Here is a 16930-nt window from a genome sequence, read left to right on the forward strand (position 1 = left end):
ACGCTTTGCAGCCCCTACCCATTCGCCAAATGGGGGATCGACCTGATTGGCCCACTGCCTACTGGCCGAGGCCAAACCAAATTTGCCATTGTCGTCATTGATTACTTCACCAAATGGGTGGAGGCAAAACCCCTTGCCACAATTACCGAGCATAACACAACCAGGTTTATTTGGCAGTCGATTGTATGCAGATTTAGCATCCCTCAAGCCATCGTCTCTGACAACGGCAAACAATTCGACAATGCCAAGTTCAGGAAATTCTGTGCAGAGCTTCAGATCCAGCCATGTTTCTCTTCCCCAGGTCACCCCCAAGCTAATGGCCAAGTCGAGGTCACCAACCGTTCTCTTTTGAAGATCATCAAAACCAAGTTGGAAGCTGCTAAGGGACTTTGGGCTGAGGAACTACCAAATGTGCTTTGGGCCTACTGCACTACCGCTCGAACTCCCACTGGGTAGACTCCTTTTCGCTTAACATACGACACTGAGGCGGTCATCCCAGTAGAAGTCGGTCTTCCTACCCCAAGGGTTCTACATCCGAATCCAGAGCTGACTGAAGAGCTGCGCCGGGCAGACCTAGACCTAATCGAAGAGCTCCGAGAAACCACTACAGTCAGACAGGCCTCATACCAACAGAAAATAAGAGCTCACTACAATCGCAAAGTCCGACCAAGGGAATTTGTCGAGGGGGACCTTGTTTTGTGAGAAGTAACTCTTGTCACCAAAAATCCGACTGAGGGCAAACTAGTAGCCAAATGGGAGGGACCTTACGTTGTGAAAGCTAGACCACGTCCGGGCACTTACCGACTTCAGGACATGGAAGGTCGAGACCTCTCCCATCCTTGGAACGCTAAACATTTGAAGCGTTATTTTCAATAAAAGTTGTATTTTTGTATCGTCCAAAATGTTGTATGTTTTTTTTGACAATCTACGTTCTCATTTTCTCCTCATATAGTGTAAATTTATGATCTCGTGGGCTAAACTTTGTATGACAGCAAGCTTATATCTTAGTTATCTGTGGTATTCCAATAACGCTTTGATTGCAGCCTCAACCAGACTGAGCACAAAAACCTCAGCCAGACTGAGCATGAAGAACTCGGCCAGACCGAGTCACTTAAAGCCTCAGCCAAACTGAGCACAAAAAGCCTCAGCTAGACTAAGCATGAAGAACTTGGCCAGACCGAGTCACTTAAAGTCTCAGCTAGACTGAGCACAAAGAGCCTCAGCCAGGCTGAGCACAAAAAGCCTCAGCTAGACTGAGCATGAAGAGCTCGGCCGGACCGAGTCACTTAAAGCCTCAGCTAGGCTGAGCACAAAAAGCCTCAGCCAGACTGAGCATGAAGAGCTCGGCCAGACCGAGTCACTTAAAGCCTCAGCCAGACTGAGCATGCAGAGCCCCGCCAGACTGAATTACTTCAAGCCCTAGCCAGGCCGAAGCCACCATTGCGACTTCATGATCATAAGCATAGTGGCCATACTTGGTCACATTCCAGTCCAACGTTTTCCAAATCAAACTCGTTTCTCATTGGGTCGGGATCCATAAACCTCGCTCTGCATTGAATTTTTCTTACAAGTTAAAATTCACTCTGCATTGAGTTTTTCTCACATTCACTGTGCATTGAATTTTTACAAGTTAAAACTCACTCTGCATTGAGTTTTTCTCACATTCACTCTGTATTGAATTTTTCTTACAAGTTAAAATTCACTCTGCATTGAGTTTTTCCCATATTCACTCTGCATTGAATTTTTCTTACAAGTTAAACTTCACTTTACATTGAGTTTTCCTTACGTTTTACACTTCACAATGATTTATACATAAGCCTTATACAAGTCACCATTCTCATTCATTTCGGATGCGCAAGCAAAAGCAATAGCATGAAAACAAGACTAAAAATTTTATTTATTCACAAACTTGTACATAAGTTTCTTACAGTCATTCAAAAAAAAAAAAACAAAAACAAAAACACAAAGCAAACCCTAAGTACAGGTTTTGTTCACACCAGTCACTCCTCCTCACTTGACATAAGGTCTTCTTCTTCAACGCCCTCATCTAAGGGTGTCTGGGCCACATCATCTTCATCAATCCTTACCCCGCTAAGGTCCAAGTCTGGGAACAGTTCTTCTGCCTTCCGCTTGAACATCTTCCAGCCATTGTCCCAGAACTCAGCCATTTCGTGTTTGTAGAAGTCCGACCGCTGGAAGCTCTCAATAACTTCTGCTTTAGTCCTGCCTCCAGCGATCATTCCCGACGGGCCCGCCCCCTCAGACACCTCCCTTGCCAAGTTGTTGGCGACCGCGGCGTCGATCACCATTTGGAAGTCAGTAGACCCCTTGAATTGCTTTACTGCTGCAACGCACAGATCGGGGTATGCTGCCCTTTTAGAGGCTGCCCTAGTTTTTTCTTCCTCTAACTCCTTCTGCAATCTTGCCTTCTCCTCCATTGCCCTAGCACGCTCATCTTCCAGCTCCTTTTGCAACCCAGCAATTTTCACGTCTGCTTCATCCTTCTCTTTGATCTGCTGGGCGCGCAGTTCTTCATTGTTGACCATAGCCTCTTCAAACCGCTCGGTGGCTACCGTGCAGGCATTCTGAGCATCCCCCAGCTTCTTCTGCTCGCCAGCCAGCTGGAACTCGAGCGACACTACCTTGCGGCGTTCGTCCTCTAGCTCCAAATTGACCGTAAGCAGCTCAGCATTGGCTCGAGCGGCAACATTACACTGAACGATCGCCAACACTTCTATTTTCTTCGCCTTCTCAGCCTCCTGCCAACCCCTGGCACACGCGCCCCACGCAGCCTTCTTCCAGCTTGCACTCTCCTTCTTGAAACTTGCAAGTTGGGCCTTTGCCTCCTCCGACTTGACCTTCGCAGTCGCCGCCTTTCTCAGCAGAGCCCCTGCTATGGTGGTTACCTCCATTTGGGCAGAGCACAACCCCCTTAGCAGCTCAGCCTCATTGAACCTGGCCACTGAGCGCACGACTGCGTCGTCCACAATCCCCACAAGGCGATCTGCAGCCGCCCTGGCTGGGCCTTCTTCTCCCTCCAGCCGCCCAGACACTGCGCAAGCGTGGTAGATAGCAGTCGTCAGTCTGACCCATTCTCCTTGGGACGCAGGGCCCCCCTTGGGCTGCTGCTCCATCACTTCCTTAGGGTCAGCTGACCCACTCTCCAATTGCATCTTGGGATCGAGGGCGCTAATGTGCCCTTCTTTCTCTAGGACCCCTTGACTCTTCTCCCCCTACACCTCTGGGGAAACCACCATTTCTGGAGCGGCCTCCACTCCTTTCTCCCCTCTCTCCTCCGCCATCGGAGTGCCCTTACCACCCACCCTGGCCTTCTTCGATCCAGGCGCATCTGAGGCCCCCTCAGGGGTAACCCTCATCTTCTTCTTCTTCTTTAAGACCTCCCCCTCGTTGTTTGCCCTTTCCTTCACTGGATCAACGGGGGGCGGTCGTGGCTCAAAATTGCCCAAGTCTTTTTCTCCCAGCGGCTTGGGGTGCGGTCAAATTCTTTCCCTCACAACCGGTTTTGGTGGCGGGCCTAACTGCGCTTCTTTGAACTTTTTGGCTTTGGCAAAAATGGTCAGGTCCTCCGCCTCTTGCGCTTTCCTTTTCGCCTCAAGCTCTGCCGGTGCCAGAGCCCCACCGGTTGGCTGAGGACTCAATCCTGCAGAAAACAAAGCTGACGGCTGAACGAGGTCGTCTCATCTGACCCCCTCATTCTTCCTCCGTGCCTTCACGTTCTTCACCCTTTCCTCTGCGGGTGCCCCCAGCTTTGGCTCCATAAACTTGGTGGGTACTCTCCACACCGTGCGTACTCCAACTCCGCCGTTCGCGGATACGTAGAACCATCACGGCCTTCATCCCTAAATTGATGACAGCAACCCCGCCACTAACCCCTTCCTGCCGCCGCCTGCAAAGTGGCCCAAGTTTCTTGTTGGCCCGAGGCCTTATAGCAGGCAAAAAACTCATCCACCGTCATGGCCGCCCCCTCGTTTGCCTTTGGCCATGCACTTGCACAGGCCAGTACAATCTTCCATGTGTTGGGCATTAGTTGGCCTGGTGCCACTTCCAGTCGGTTGAGGACATCCACTACCACCTGTGGAAGCGACAACCTTAACCCTCCCTTCAACACCTCCTCATAAAGGGCAAACTCTCCCGACCGGGCATCAGATGGCCTCTCCGTTGCTGTCAGTAACATTAACTCTATTTCTTCAGGCATCTGGTATTTTTTCCGTATACCCTCCAACTCCCCCGCCGTAACGGTTGACTTGTCGGCCTTCGTATGCCAGTGATCTGGCTCAACCTGGCTAATTGGCTTCGGAGCCGCTATCATTATCAACGAACGAAGTAAACCCGCCGGCTCCCCTGACTTCTCCACTTGCCTCTCCCTCCTATATTGTTTCACCAGGTCAACCGCGTCATCATCCCCTAGGGGATCAACCCTTGCGGTGGTTGCTTCCTCTTGTGCCATCTCTCTCGTATATCTTTGAATAGCTTCGGATGCAGGCGCAAGAAAATTCAAAAAGTGTTGCAGGGGCGTATCGTTAGCAACGAAGGAGTTTATGCTTGGAATGTTTTGATGTTTTGCACAAAGATAGGTAAAGCGAATAATCCCAAAGGCCCAAGGTTTGCCCATATTCCAAGGGTTCCTATTAAATTTCGCCAGTTTGAAATTTTTTCAGAACACCGCCAAAACTGCCCTTTCAGCACTCTATAATGACCTATCGTTTCACTTCTGGCCCAACGTCTAACCTCTCCCACCACGAGATGCTACCACGTGTACGACCACGATTCACTGCCCCCTTCCCCTACCCTGTCTTTTCTACTTCAAGTCATCACGTGACGTGCCGCCTCTCGAGCCCCGCATCCCGCCACCTCACCCTTCGCGGTCGGCCCTCCTCATGATCGATCCCTCCACTCGGCTACCCTTCGCGGTAAACCCTCCTCATGATTGGTTCCTCCACTCGGTCACCCTTCGCGGTCAGCCCTCCTCATAATCGGTCCCTCCATTCGGCTACCCTTCGCGGTCGGCCCTCCTCATGATCGGTCCCTCCACTCGGCTACCCTTCGCGGTCGACCCTCCTCATGATCGGTCCCTCCACTCGGTCACCCTTCGCGGTCGGCCCTCCTCATGATCACTCCCTCCACTCGGTCACCCTTCGCGGTCGGCCCTCCTCATGATCACTCCCTCCACTCGGCTACCCTTCGCGGTCAGCCCTCCTTATGATCGGTCCCTCCACTCGGCTACCCTTCGCGGTCGGCCCTCCTCATGATCGGTCCCTTCACTCGATCACCCTTCGCGGTCGGCCCTCCTCATGATCGGTCCCTCCACTCGGCTACCCTTCGCGGTCGGCCCTCCTCATGATCGGTCCCTCCACTCGGTCACCTTTCGCGGTCAGCCCTCCTTACGGTCGGTCCCTCCACTCAGCCACTTCTGGTCGGTCGTTCTTTTCCCTTGACCTTCAACCCCCATCTTTCTCATTATTCCCTTCGTTGGACTAAAGCTGCACTTGGGAATGGGAGACTACTGACGTGGGTAGGCCCATAAAGGCTATAACCCACTATGAACAACCCAAGCCTACCACTTAGGGCCCAATACATAACCCAATTGCTAAGGCCCAGCACCATCTGGAAGTCAACATGGCATGAAGGACCAATGATATTCAGACACGTGGCAAGTAAAGGGCAAGCCACATCAGCAGACAAAGATCTGCAAAGTTATTGCCACTGCACATCGCCATTAATGCAGCCCCTCACTGCATTTATTACGACAACACCTCTTCGTCGAGACAGCACGCCCTTACCCTGAACAAGGTAAGCTACAACATAGACTTTTGGCCAAGGTGACAGGTGGGAAGGGACAACGAAATGATTACTAAAGGATATAAGCAAACGTTAAAGACAAGAAAAAAGGTTAAGCTTTTCTATCTCTAATCTATCTACATAGTCCACTCTCTCTCTCTCTCTCTAACTTGCTCGTCGGAGGGTTCGCTGGGGGACTCCCCGTTCCCCATTGAACTCTTGTGCAAATTCTCTGGTGGGCTTGGTTACTCGGACATTAGGCTTGAGGAGCGTGGATCAGTCCAACCTATCCTAGCATCAAAAACTGCATCATCAAATACTAACTTTATTTTTTTTGCAAAATGGTGGGTCTTACTAATTTTTTTTTATGTAGGGCTGACCCACCATATTTTTATTTCTATTTTGTTTATTTCATACTCAATTTATATTTCGTTATGTATGGGCAAAAAACTAAATGTCACCGTATCTCGGGAAACTACTCATTCGTCTTTGTGCGAATGGAACTACTTGTCTTGTCCCGTAACAAGAATTAAATGTATTTTTGTTTGTGTTTGGTGGATACGTGGGTGTTAAATCTTATACTCATACCAGTATACTGACCCATTTTGTCTCTTGGCAACTCGGGTGCGTTCTGTTTGAGCGCAGTCGAACTTCCTTTGCAGGATTAGTTGGAGCTACAGTGGTGACGTGGAGTAACTATAGTTTTTGGACATATCTCTTGGATTTCTTTTGTCTTCTTGAGCTTAGGGTTGATATTAGTTTATATATTTATTATTTTTTTTATAACTTTAGTATTGAGATAATTTGGCATGGTTTGTAACCGTACATTATTTAAGTTATTTTGACTATTTATCGTTACTTTAATGTTTGAGGTATTGGTTAGTTATGAAATTATGGTTGATGGTTTGGTTGGCGTTTAGTTTTTTTGTTTCACCTCTAAGATTTGGATGATGGAATATTGATTGGGGTTTAGTTCTAATTTAATATTTAATTGGCTGAATTTTGGGGCGTGACAAAAGATTTGTCTCCGTTCAGATCTAGTAGAACTTGAACTTGGTCCAGATTTAACATCTCTGATGACGGACGCCGATAGATCTGACAAACGTGGCGAGGGAAGAGAAAATCGTGGTGTTGACGACTAAGATAGAGAAGAGAGAGAAGAGAGAAAGGATGGGAAGAGAGAGAGAGAGACGGTATGTATTGGTTAGGGTTTGGAGGAAGTGACAAAGTATGAGATCAACACAGCGAAGACGATGGTGTTGAGAAGGGAGAGACAGATCGCGTGAGATTGAAGAGAGAGAGAGTGAAAGAAGAGAGATCAACGGTGAAGGAGAGAGAGAGAGAGAGAGAGAGAGAGAGAGAGTGAAAGGGTTTGGGACCCACTATATAAGGAAAGGCATTTTGGTCATTTTGCTTGAGTTTGTCCTTTTGGACAAAGTATTTTAGTGTCTGGACCTTTGGGCAAACAAAATCGAAATTTGGACTTTTGAATTGAGTATCATTAATTTTTTAATTTTTTTATAAAAAATGTGTAAAAAAATAAAGAAAGTAATATTTTTTTAATTATTATAATGATTTTTTTAAAAAAAAAAATTGGCTAGAAATCCAAATTCCCAAACGGGAATTTTTTTTTTTAATTTTGATTTTGTTCATATAAGGTGATGGTTTTTGGCTCACAATTAAGCTAGGGTCCTAATCACAAATTTAGTCAATATTTATCATAGCACAAAAATTTAATAGGACCCATCCTTTTATATGGGTGTAAGACTCACAAAAACGATGTTATTTATCTTATTTGAGCCGGTTGTGTCTATTTTTATAATTGTTTTTATGGATTTTTGGACTTTTTCATAATTAGTTGTCATATTTAACCGATGTACCAGACACAGTGTATGTCTTTAGGTGAAGTGTTTGACAAGAGATCGGTAGAACTGGGGAGGAGGTTTATAGAGGAAAAATAAAGGGACAACATTAAAAATTTACTTTCTATTTCATTTATTTTTCTACCCTTTTATTTTTCACTTACTTCTTCTTCTTCTTTTTTTTCTGTTTTTTTTTTAATGCACTTACAAGCTTTCAATCAAATTCTTTAATCCAAGTAGAACCAAAAAATTTATTATTTTTATATATAAGTTTTAGTCAAATCAAATACTTGACACATGATTTTTAATCTTATAAAAACGTGTTTCTTGATGGTGAGATTCTTCTTTTTGTTTGTTTCCTTTTACGGGATTGGTTTGGATGTTCTAAATAAATATACTTTTAAATTTTTTATGAAATATGAATTAGATTTAAAGTGATGTAATAGAGAGGTGATGTGACTTAGGCTAAGTTTGGCTACTCAAAATAAGTACACACTTTTTATCTTTTTGTCTTTTTTTCATCACATCACATCTCTACTTTTCTACACATCTTTTCGTAAAAAGATAAAAAATATACTTATTTAAGTCATCCCAAACAACCCCTTAAATAGGATAGTGACTTTTTAACTTTTTTAGAAGATGACAAACAAGACCTAAATTAAGAGACTGATTTTTGGTATAAGTATCAAAACTATAGAAGTTCTCTAATAAAATATAACCATGCATAGTTATAAAAACTATAGAGAAGCTCGATTACATAACCACATATTGACCGGCAAACTTTGTTTTGCCACCGGCCCACCACACATACACATTCACTGACTTTTTTTTTTTTTTTTTTTTTCAGTCCATATTATTTCCATATACTGCTTTTAGTATATTATTAATAAAAGCCCCTTTCCAACCCAGATTTAGGGTGGTTGCTGTGCGGGATGCATAGCAGTCATTGATGTGCAGTCAAATGGGCCAATTTCGATAATTCGAATCGTTCACATTTTAGAATACATCAAGTAGAACATACCTGCAAAACATCAACTTAATCAGATATCGTTTACGCATTCATCCACTCACATTTGTATCTACAAAAATAAATAACAATTGTGATTTAAAGTATTAACATGAATACAAATGTGAGTGGATGAAAGGGTAAACGATATCCAATTAACTTGATTTTTTGCAAGTATGTTCTACTTGATGTATTTTTAAACATGAAAAATTGGAATTATCGAAATGTACTCCTTTGACTACACAACAGTGACTGATGTGCACTCCCACAAAGCAACCACCCCAAATTGTTCCAACCCCATATTCAATTTAGTAACATTATGTATTTAAAAAAAAAAAAAACTACAAAAAAAAAAGATTCAGAAGTTAAAATATACTAAACAGATTTATTTCTTCTCCATTAATTTTAAACACATTTCCAAATCTTTTTTCCAACTATCTAACATTTTCTAATTTACTCAAAATAAATCCTATTTTTCATAATGAGGTCAGATTAAGAATACCGTCCAGAGTGAAACCCTAGCTTCTCTCCTACAACATCATACACCACATTGTACGTTCCTGAAAATGCCCACGTCAGAGGGGGCGTTGTCTCCGATGAATGCCAAGCAGACCTACGATGCATTTTCGACGTAAAGTATCCCATTCGCAAAGAGAGGAACCTCAAATATATAGGAGTTAGGAGTAATCTCAAATCAAGATAAAACTTGAAAAATAATTACGAATGAGTGATAAAATTTATGATTATTAATAATTAAAATTATAATTTTTTTTCATACATATATAATAATTTTTTAAAATTACCACTTAGGGGTAATGTCCTCAAAAAATTACAGATCAGTGATAAAATTTATAAATTTTAATAATTAAAATTTCAAATTTTTTCATAAATATATAATTATTTTTAGAAGTTATCAATAAATCCAAATTTTTGCAATGATAAATCCATTGGAATAGCGGTTCGATCTAAACCTTTTTTTTTTTTTTTTTTCACAATTAAGCTAGGGTCCTAATGGAGTAGCCAGTTAATTTTTAACAAAACACAAAAATCGTTCATAAAATTGGATCCAACCCTCTCATATGTGTATGAGATTCAAAAAAAATGAAACTCACCTCATTTAAATGGATTGTGTCAAATTTTACAATTAATTTCTATATTACCACATTTTTTCGTAATTAGTAGTCATATCTATCCAACTTGTTGGACACAATATCTGTGTTTAGGTAAAGAGTTTGAAGAGAAATTAGTAGAAGTTGGAGAAGATGTTTGAAAAGGACAAAAAAAAAAAGAAGATAAAATAAAGAGAAAACTTATAAAATTACTTTCAATTTCATTCATTTTTCCTCCTTTTTATTTTTCACTTACAAGTTTCCGATCAAATACTTAATCCAGGTAGTACCTTAAGGTTTTCCAATTTTATAATAATTTGACTGTAGATGACAGAACTGTTGAAGTCGATTTTTTGCTATGAGGTATATTGAAACAAAAAGATAAAAAAGATAAAAATATCGAACTTAAGACACTTTTCACTACTTTCATAATATTTTTTTTTTCATTTTAAAACATTTTAACTATTTCCAAAATATTTTTTACTCTAATCCCAATATTAAATAATGCGTGAGGAACACTGGTTAGTATTTGCCAAATATAAAAGAATAGTGTAATTGTAAAATTTATAGTAGAGATTTTTATAATTACCTAAAAACTTCAAAGGAAATCTATGTAATTTATGTAAATTTTTATCATTTTGTAAATTTTAGTCAAATCAAACAATTCAAACTCGAAGAAACACTTGAATAATATTATTAAAATGTAATTTTTATTTCTAGTAATATGGTTCTTGATAGTAAAATTTATATTTTAATTCCTTCCATTTAAACAATAAAACTAGAAATACATACCTTTCCAACTCTAGATTCATATATACATAATCCATTAAATTTATAAAAATAAATAAATAAATAACAAATAATATACAAATTTATTTTTTAAACTTACTTTTAGACTCAGTGATTTATCAAAAAGATGATTGATTAATAATTAAAAAATATTTAATTATCAACTAATTATTTCTTGACACATCACTAAAATGGTTCTAGCTTTTTAAACCTAAATAACAATTACACCCATCATATATTTTAAAAAGGGAGCTGGTGCAGAGCTCTAATTAGAGCTTCTGTCGTATAGTTCTAATGAGCTGTTCAGGAATTAAAAAAAAAAAAAAAATAAAGTAAAAGACAAAAAAAATAAAAGAAAAAGACAAATTAAAGCTCCATTAAAAATATTTTTTTAGAGCTCTAAATCATTTTTTTAAAAAAAATTGCACTTATATCACAGCGCATGATTTATTTTGTGATTCTCTTTCCTTCTCATACAAGTCGAGCTTATTATGAACAACCTCCAGAGGCAAACCCTAGCTTCCCTCCTGCAACATCGTACACCACATCCAAAGTCTGCTGCTGTACATTCCCGAAAATGGCCGATTCGGAGGCGGCCCTGTTTCTGGCGAACGCCAAGCAGACCTGCGACACATTTCCGCCGTAAAGTATCCCCTTCTTGTCTAAAGGAACCTCAATGTTGCCGCCGAACAAGAAACTGATCTTTGGAATCGACACCGTACTGTACTTGCTCAGATCGTAGCAAGTATTGAGAATCGACAGAGGTTGAGTCAGTGGATATTGCTTCATCTGTTGCCGGAAAGCCTTCCGGAGACGCTTGTATGCAGCCGGAGGGAGGCGAGTGATGACGGTGCCGGAATCGATTATAGAACCGGCGGTCTTGAACACCGATTGTGAGATCGATAATGTCTGGCCACTGACTTTGATTCCGATTATATCAAAGAAGTACGACGAAACTTTCGAGTTTGATAGCAATGGAGTGAATTGCAGAGATGATCCAGTGGAGCTTCCTCCTCCGTTTCCGAAAGTTAGGTATCCGGAGGAGCTCGTTGTCGAAGGAAGACAGTAGGAGAAGTAATTTCCGTATTTGGAAGATGTTTGTGAGACAAGCGACAATGGATCTCGGCCAAGTCCGATCAATCCGGCGGCGCCGCCGAAGAGACCATAGTTGTTCTTCCCGCAACCGAAGAGGAAATTGGGGAAAACATCGGAGGGTGTCAATGTGATAGTTTCGGATCCGAAGAAACCTTGAGAGAATGACGAATCGCCGTACTCGATGCCGTAGACGCAGGTGTTGGTGAAACAACGAGGAGGGAAGCTGGTGGCAGAGGAGAGCTGAGAGCACAGCTGGGAGCTACAAGTGATGTTGGTGTATGTGGATGAGAGCGAAGGATCGTAGACTGGTTCTTGTTGTAGATAGCAGGAACCGAGACATGGCTGGCATTGAGTCCAGCTGAAATCGCTGCCGGTGTCGAAGATGAGGGTGAAGTCTTTTTTCGGGGTTCCGAGTCCAATTCTCACGATGTAGTTTCCGGTGCCAATTGAATTGCCGGAGTTCACCGGAATAGTCGTGGCCTTGGACTCTTTTAGACTGTTTTGTCTCAGTCGAGACTGGATTGAGTTGACTCGGGACTGGTCACGACGGAGGATCTCAGTCACTGTTGGAGCATTCTCTTTAATTGGTTCATGTAGATGAGAGCATGGACCGTACTTGTGAACTACCTTCAGTGACGCTCCTTTCCTCTTATCTGTTAGGCATAGTTTGGGAAGTTGATTTTGGTGAGTTAGGGGTTAAAATAGTCATAAAAAAGTAAAATAGTTTTTTTAATCACAAAAATAAAATATCAAATTTAACCCATAATTATTAAATTCTTCTCTCACAAAAAAAGTTAAAAAAGTCAAAAAGTCAAAAAGTCCTTCCCAAATCAGGCTTTTTAGCCCCAGGTTAAAATAGCCAAAAAACCAAAAAGCTAACCCACTTCCCAAACGGAGGCTAAGTAATATGAATTTAATTATTACGAATGATATAATTTATGACAAATTACACAAATAGTCTCTATAGTTTGGGACTTGTGTCACTTTGATTCCTGACTTTTCAATTGTGATACATTTGACCCTAAATTTTGAATCTTGTTTCAAATAAGGACAATTGAATATATAATTAGATTTTTTAAGGGTAAAATTGTTAATTTGATAAAATATAAACTAATTTGACAAAAAATAAATATCAAACAAATATTTTTGAATTTTTAAAAATTATTTCTACCTACAAAAAATAAAATTATGTAAAATTGATAAATCTTTTAGACATTTATTTTTTTTTTTACCAAATTAATTTTTATTATGTGTTTGGATGATGATCATGTAAAATTAATTTTAAAAAATTAATCATGTAATTTTTATTAATTTTACATAATTTTATCATTGGTGGATAAAAATAATTTTAAAAAATTAAAAATATTTTTTTGATGTTTATTTTTGTCAAATTAGTTTATATTTTATCAAATAGACAATTTTACCCTTGAAAAATCTAATAATATTTTCAATTGTCCTTATTTGGAACAAGATTCAAAATTCAGGGTCAAATATGTCACAATTGAAAAGTCAGGAACCAAAAAAGTGATACAAGTCCCAAATTATAGGGACTATTAGTATAATTAACCCTATATTTTAATATTATGAGAGTCATAATTATAAAAAAAAAAATTAAATTTAACAATTTTCAAAACTTATTAAATGAAATAAAATATTATTATTTATTTGTTAACAACCTAAATTTAAAAGGGGTTCTGAATATTTAGATGGCGTTTGGTAACATTTACGTTTTCAATTTTCAGTTTATATTTATAAAAAATTTAAAAACTGTCATAAAAACTTGTTTGGTAAATATTTTAGTTTATAAACCAGTGGTCTCAGTTTATAAATTTGGCCAAAATTTGTAAACTCAAAAAATGAGTTTACGTTTTCATTTTTTTTTTTTTTTTGACCACCCACCACACGTCACCACCTGTCACTATTTTCCACCACCGTCTTCCGCCACCACCACCCACCACCACCCTCCACCACTGTCTTCTGCCGCCACCACCCACCACCGTCTTCCGCCGTCACTTTCCACCACCACCATCTTCTGCCGCCACCACCCGCCACCTGCCACCACTTTCCACCACCGTATTCGCTGCCACCACTCGCCACCTCCATCTTCCATCACTACCACTCTCCACCACTTTCCATCATCGTCTTTCGCCGCTACCACCAGCTACCTGTCACCACTTTCCACCACCGTCTTCCGCTGCCACCACCCGTCACCACCATCTTCCGCCATTACCACCAGCCACCACTTGTCATCTGCCACCTGCCACCTGCCACCACTTTCCACCACCATCTTTCGCCGCCGCTACCACCTGTTACTTGCCACCACTTTCCACCATCGTCTTCCATCACCACCATCTTCCGCTACTTCCACCTGCCACCACTTGCCACCACCATCTTCCACCGCCACCGCCACCTGCCACCACTTTCCACCATCGTCTTTCGCCGCCACCACCCGCCACCTGCCACCACTTTCGACCACCGTCTTCCGCTGCCACCACCATCTTCCGCCACTACTTTCCACTACCACCTGCCACCACTTTCCACCACCGTCTTTCGCCGCCACCACCCGTCACTTGTCACCACTTTTTACCACCGTTTTCCGCCGCCACCACTCGCCACCACCCGCTACCACTTTCCACCACTGTCTTCTACCACCACTCTCCATCACTGTCTTCTGCCACCACTCTCCATCACTGTCTTCTGCTGCCACCACCTACCACCTGCCGTTATTACCCATCACCCGCCACCCGCCATCATCGCCTTCCGTCATCACCACTCGCCACCACCCGCCACTACCGTCTTCCGTCGCCACCCACCCGCCACCATCATCTTCCGCTACCACCATCCGCCACCACTCGTCACCACCCACCACGCCACCACTCGTCATTTCTCACTCTTTTAATTTATATTTTTTAAAATTTTTAAACATTTTGTCCAAATCAAACGCATTTGTAGTTTATGTTTTTCTAAAAATAAACAAAAATCAGTTTATAAAATTTTTATAAATATAAACTGAAAACGTAAATGTTACCAAATAGGCCCTTAGTTTTCTTTGTTTTATTTGTACGATAAATTTTTGATAATATTAAATTATATGTATGATAAATTTATGAAACTTTATTGACTTAATGTAATTGATTAATTATAAAAATAAATTATACAAAGATAATGGAATTGTTCAAGTTTGATTAATTAGTAGGAAATATTGGCCCCGTTTGGCAGAGCTGTGAAAAAATGATTATAGATTATACCTTAACAGATTATGGCTTATAGTTGTGAACATAAGCAGTTAATCTGTTTGGTGCAATGTGAGATTATGAATTTAAGCAGCAAAGTAGTGTTTGGTTAATAACCTGTAAAATAGTTTTTTACTGTATAATTGTCCTTTCTGCCTTTATATGATATAAAAATAATTATTTTGTCATTTTTTTCAGTTTTAATGTTAATTTTTTTTTTATTAATAAAAGTTAATATAATTAGTATTAATTAGTATCAATTAATATGAAAATTGATACATTTGATAAAAATGTAATGGAAGTATTATTGTTACAATTTTTTTCCATTATAAATTAATTAGTATCAACTAATACTAAAATTATTAATTAGTATAAATTAATATTAATAATTAATTTTATTAGTATCAATTAATATTAATAATCAACAATTGTTATTAATTAGTATCAATTAATAATTAATTCATTACAAAAGTATACAATATTAATTTATTAATAATTAATACCAATTAATATTGATTTTTTAATTAATATTGATTTTTTTCTTTTTCTTCAGAAATATACAATTTTTTATTTTTTAATTAATATAAAAATATTAAATATGAATTTATTAATAATTAATACCAATTAATATTGATTTTTTTATTTTTCTTCAGAAATATACAATTTTTTAATTAATATAAAAATATTAAATATGAATTTATTAATAATTAATACCAATTAATATTGATTTTTTTATTTTTCTTCAGAAATATACAATTTTTTAATTAATATAAAAATATACAATATGAATTTATTAATAATTAATACTAATTAATATTTATTTTTTAATTAATATTGATTTTTTTCTTTTTCTTCAGAAATATACAATTTTTTCTTTTTTAATTAATATTAATATTAAAATTTGGGTATTGACGAGGGCATTTAAGTAATTTTAGCTCCCCACACCAACTGCGCGCTTAAGTTGAAAATTTAAGCACCTTCTGACCAGCTTTTGAGATAAACTGAGAATAACTTTATTTAAGCTATAAGCTGGTTAACTTAAACTGCACCAAACACAATATTTTAGCTTAAATTAAGCTAAAAGCTGAAATAAGCAACTTATAAGCTCTACCAAACAGGCCTATTGTCTAGGGGAGATTTATGGACAAAAAATTAAAAATAATTATGTAAAGTTTTACAAAAATGCTTGAGATCCGTAGATATTAATGCTAAATTTATTACATTGATAATTTAAAATAATATTTTAAAATTTTCTAACATCACCCTTTTTGAAACAAAAGAATTATTGCATAAACAACTTTTTTATACACAAAAAGCAAGTGATAATGAATTATATATATATATATATATATTTTAAGTAGATAGAGATATAATTCAATTCTGGTCTCAGACTTAGAGGACCATTTGATGTTTCACAGCACATTTTTTGTGCTTAAAAAGCCACTAACAATGGAAAATTTATAATTTTTATTGATTAAAATAGTGAGATTTAATACTTTTAATTTGATTTTTTAGAGATAATATGACACGTGTCATATATTAAATTGTGTCAAGTATTGCTGCAAGATTGCTAAATAACCGTTCTAAAGGCTTTCGTAATATTGAAAATTATTTAATAAACCCATGCTCTATTCAAACTAATTTCCCAAATTACAAGAGTTTGGAAAATATTTTAAAATCTACGTGAGTTTGGAAAATAAATTTGAAAAAAAGTGTGAGTTTAGTAAAAAAAAACTCAAAGAGAGAGAGAGAGAGTGTGTGTTATTGATATAAATAACCTTTGGTAGAAGAGTTACAAACAGAAGCTGGTAAAAGAGAGTTAACTTGAACTGCATGAAAGTGGCTTTGCAAAGTCTTTCTCTCTTCACCACCCAAAGCATAGCCATTCTCTGAGGAGCAAAAAAGAAGGAAAAGAGAAACACAGCAGAGGAAGCTAATGGAGATGGAGTAAGCTATTGGACTGGCCATCATTTACAAAAAGCTTCTCTCTCAATTATGCTTTTTTTTCAAAGCACTTCTTGTGTTATGATGATATGA

At 39.0% G+C, this 16930-nt stretch overlaps 1 protein-coding gene across 1 annotated transcript; it reads right to left on the reverse strand.

Annotated features, from left to right (window-relative positions):
- Positions 1 to 10916: 10916 nt before the first annotated feature.
- Positions 10917 to 16930, reverse strand: LOC114256688 (aspartyl protease family protein At5g10770). The gene is made up of 2 exons (XM_028196359.2): positions 16672 to 16930; positions 10917 to 12313 (listed from the first exon to the last, which is right to left on the reverse strand). The coding sequence occupies exons 1-2, from the start codon at positions 16862 to 16864 to the stop codon at positions 11055 to 11057; spliced, it is 1452 nt and encodes a 483-aa protein (XP_028052160.1). The 5' UTR covers positions 16865 to 16930; the 3' UTR covers positions 10917 to 11054.

This window comes from Camellia sinensis, chromosome 13, assembly GCF_055761805.1.
Source record: "Camellia sinensis isolate YWXY chromosome 13, ASM5576180v1, whole genome shotgun sequence".
Classification (NCBI taxonomy): Eukaryota; Viridiplantae; Streptophyta; class Magnoliopsida; order Ericales; family Theaceae; genus Camellia; species Camellia sinensis.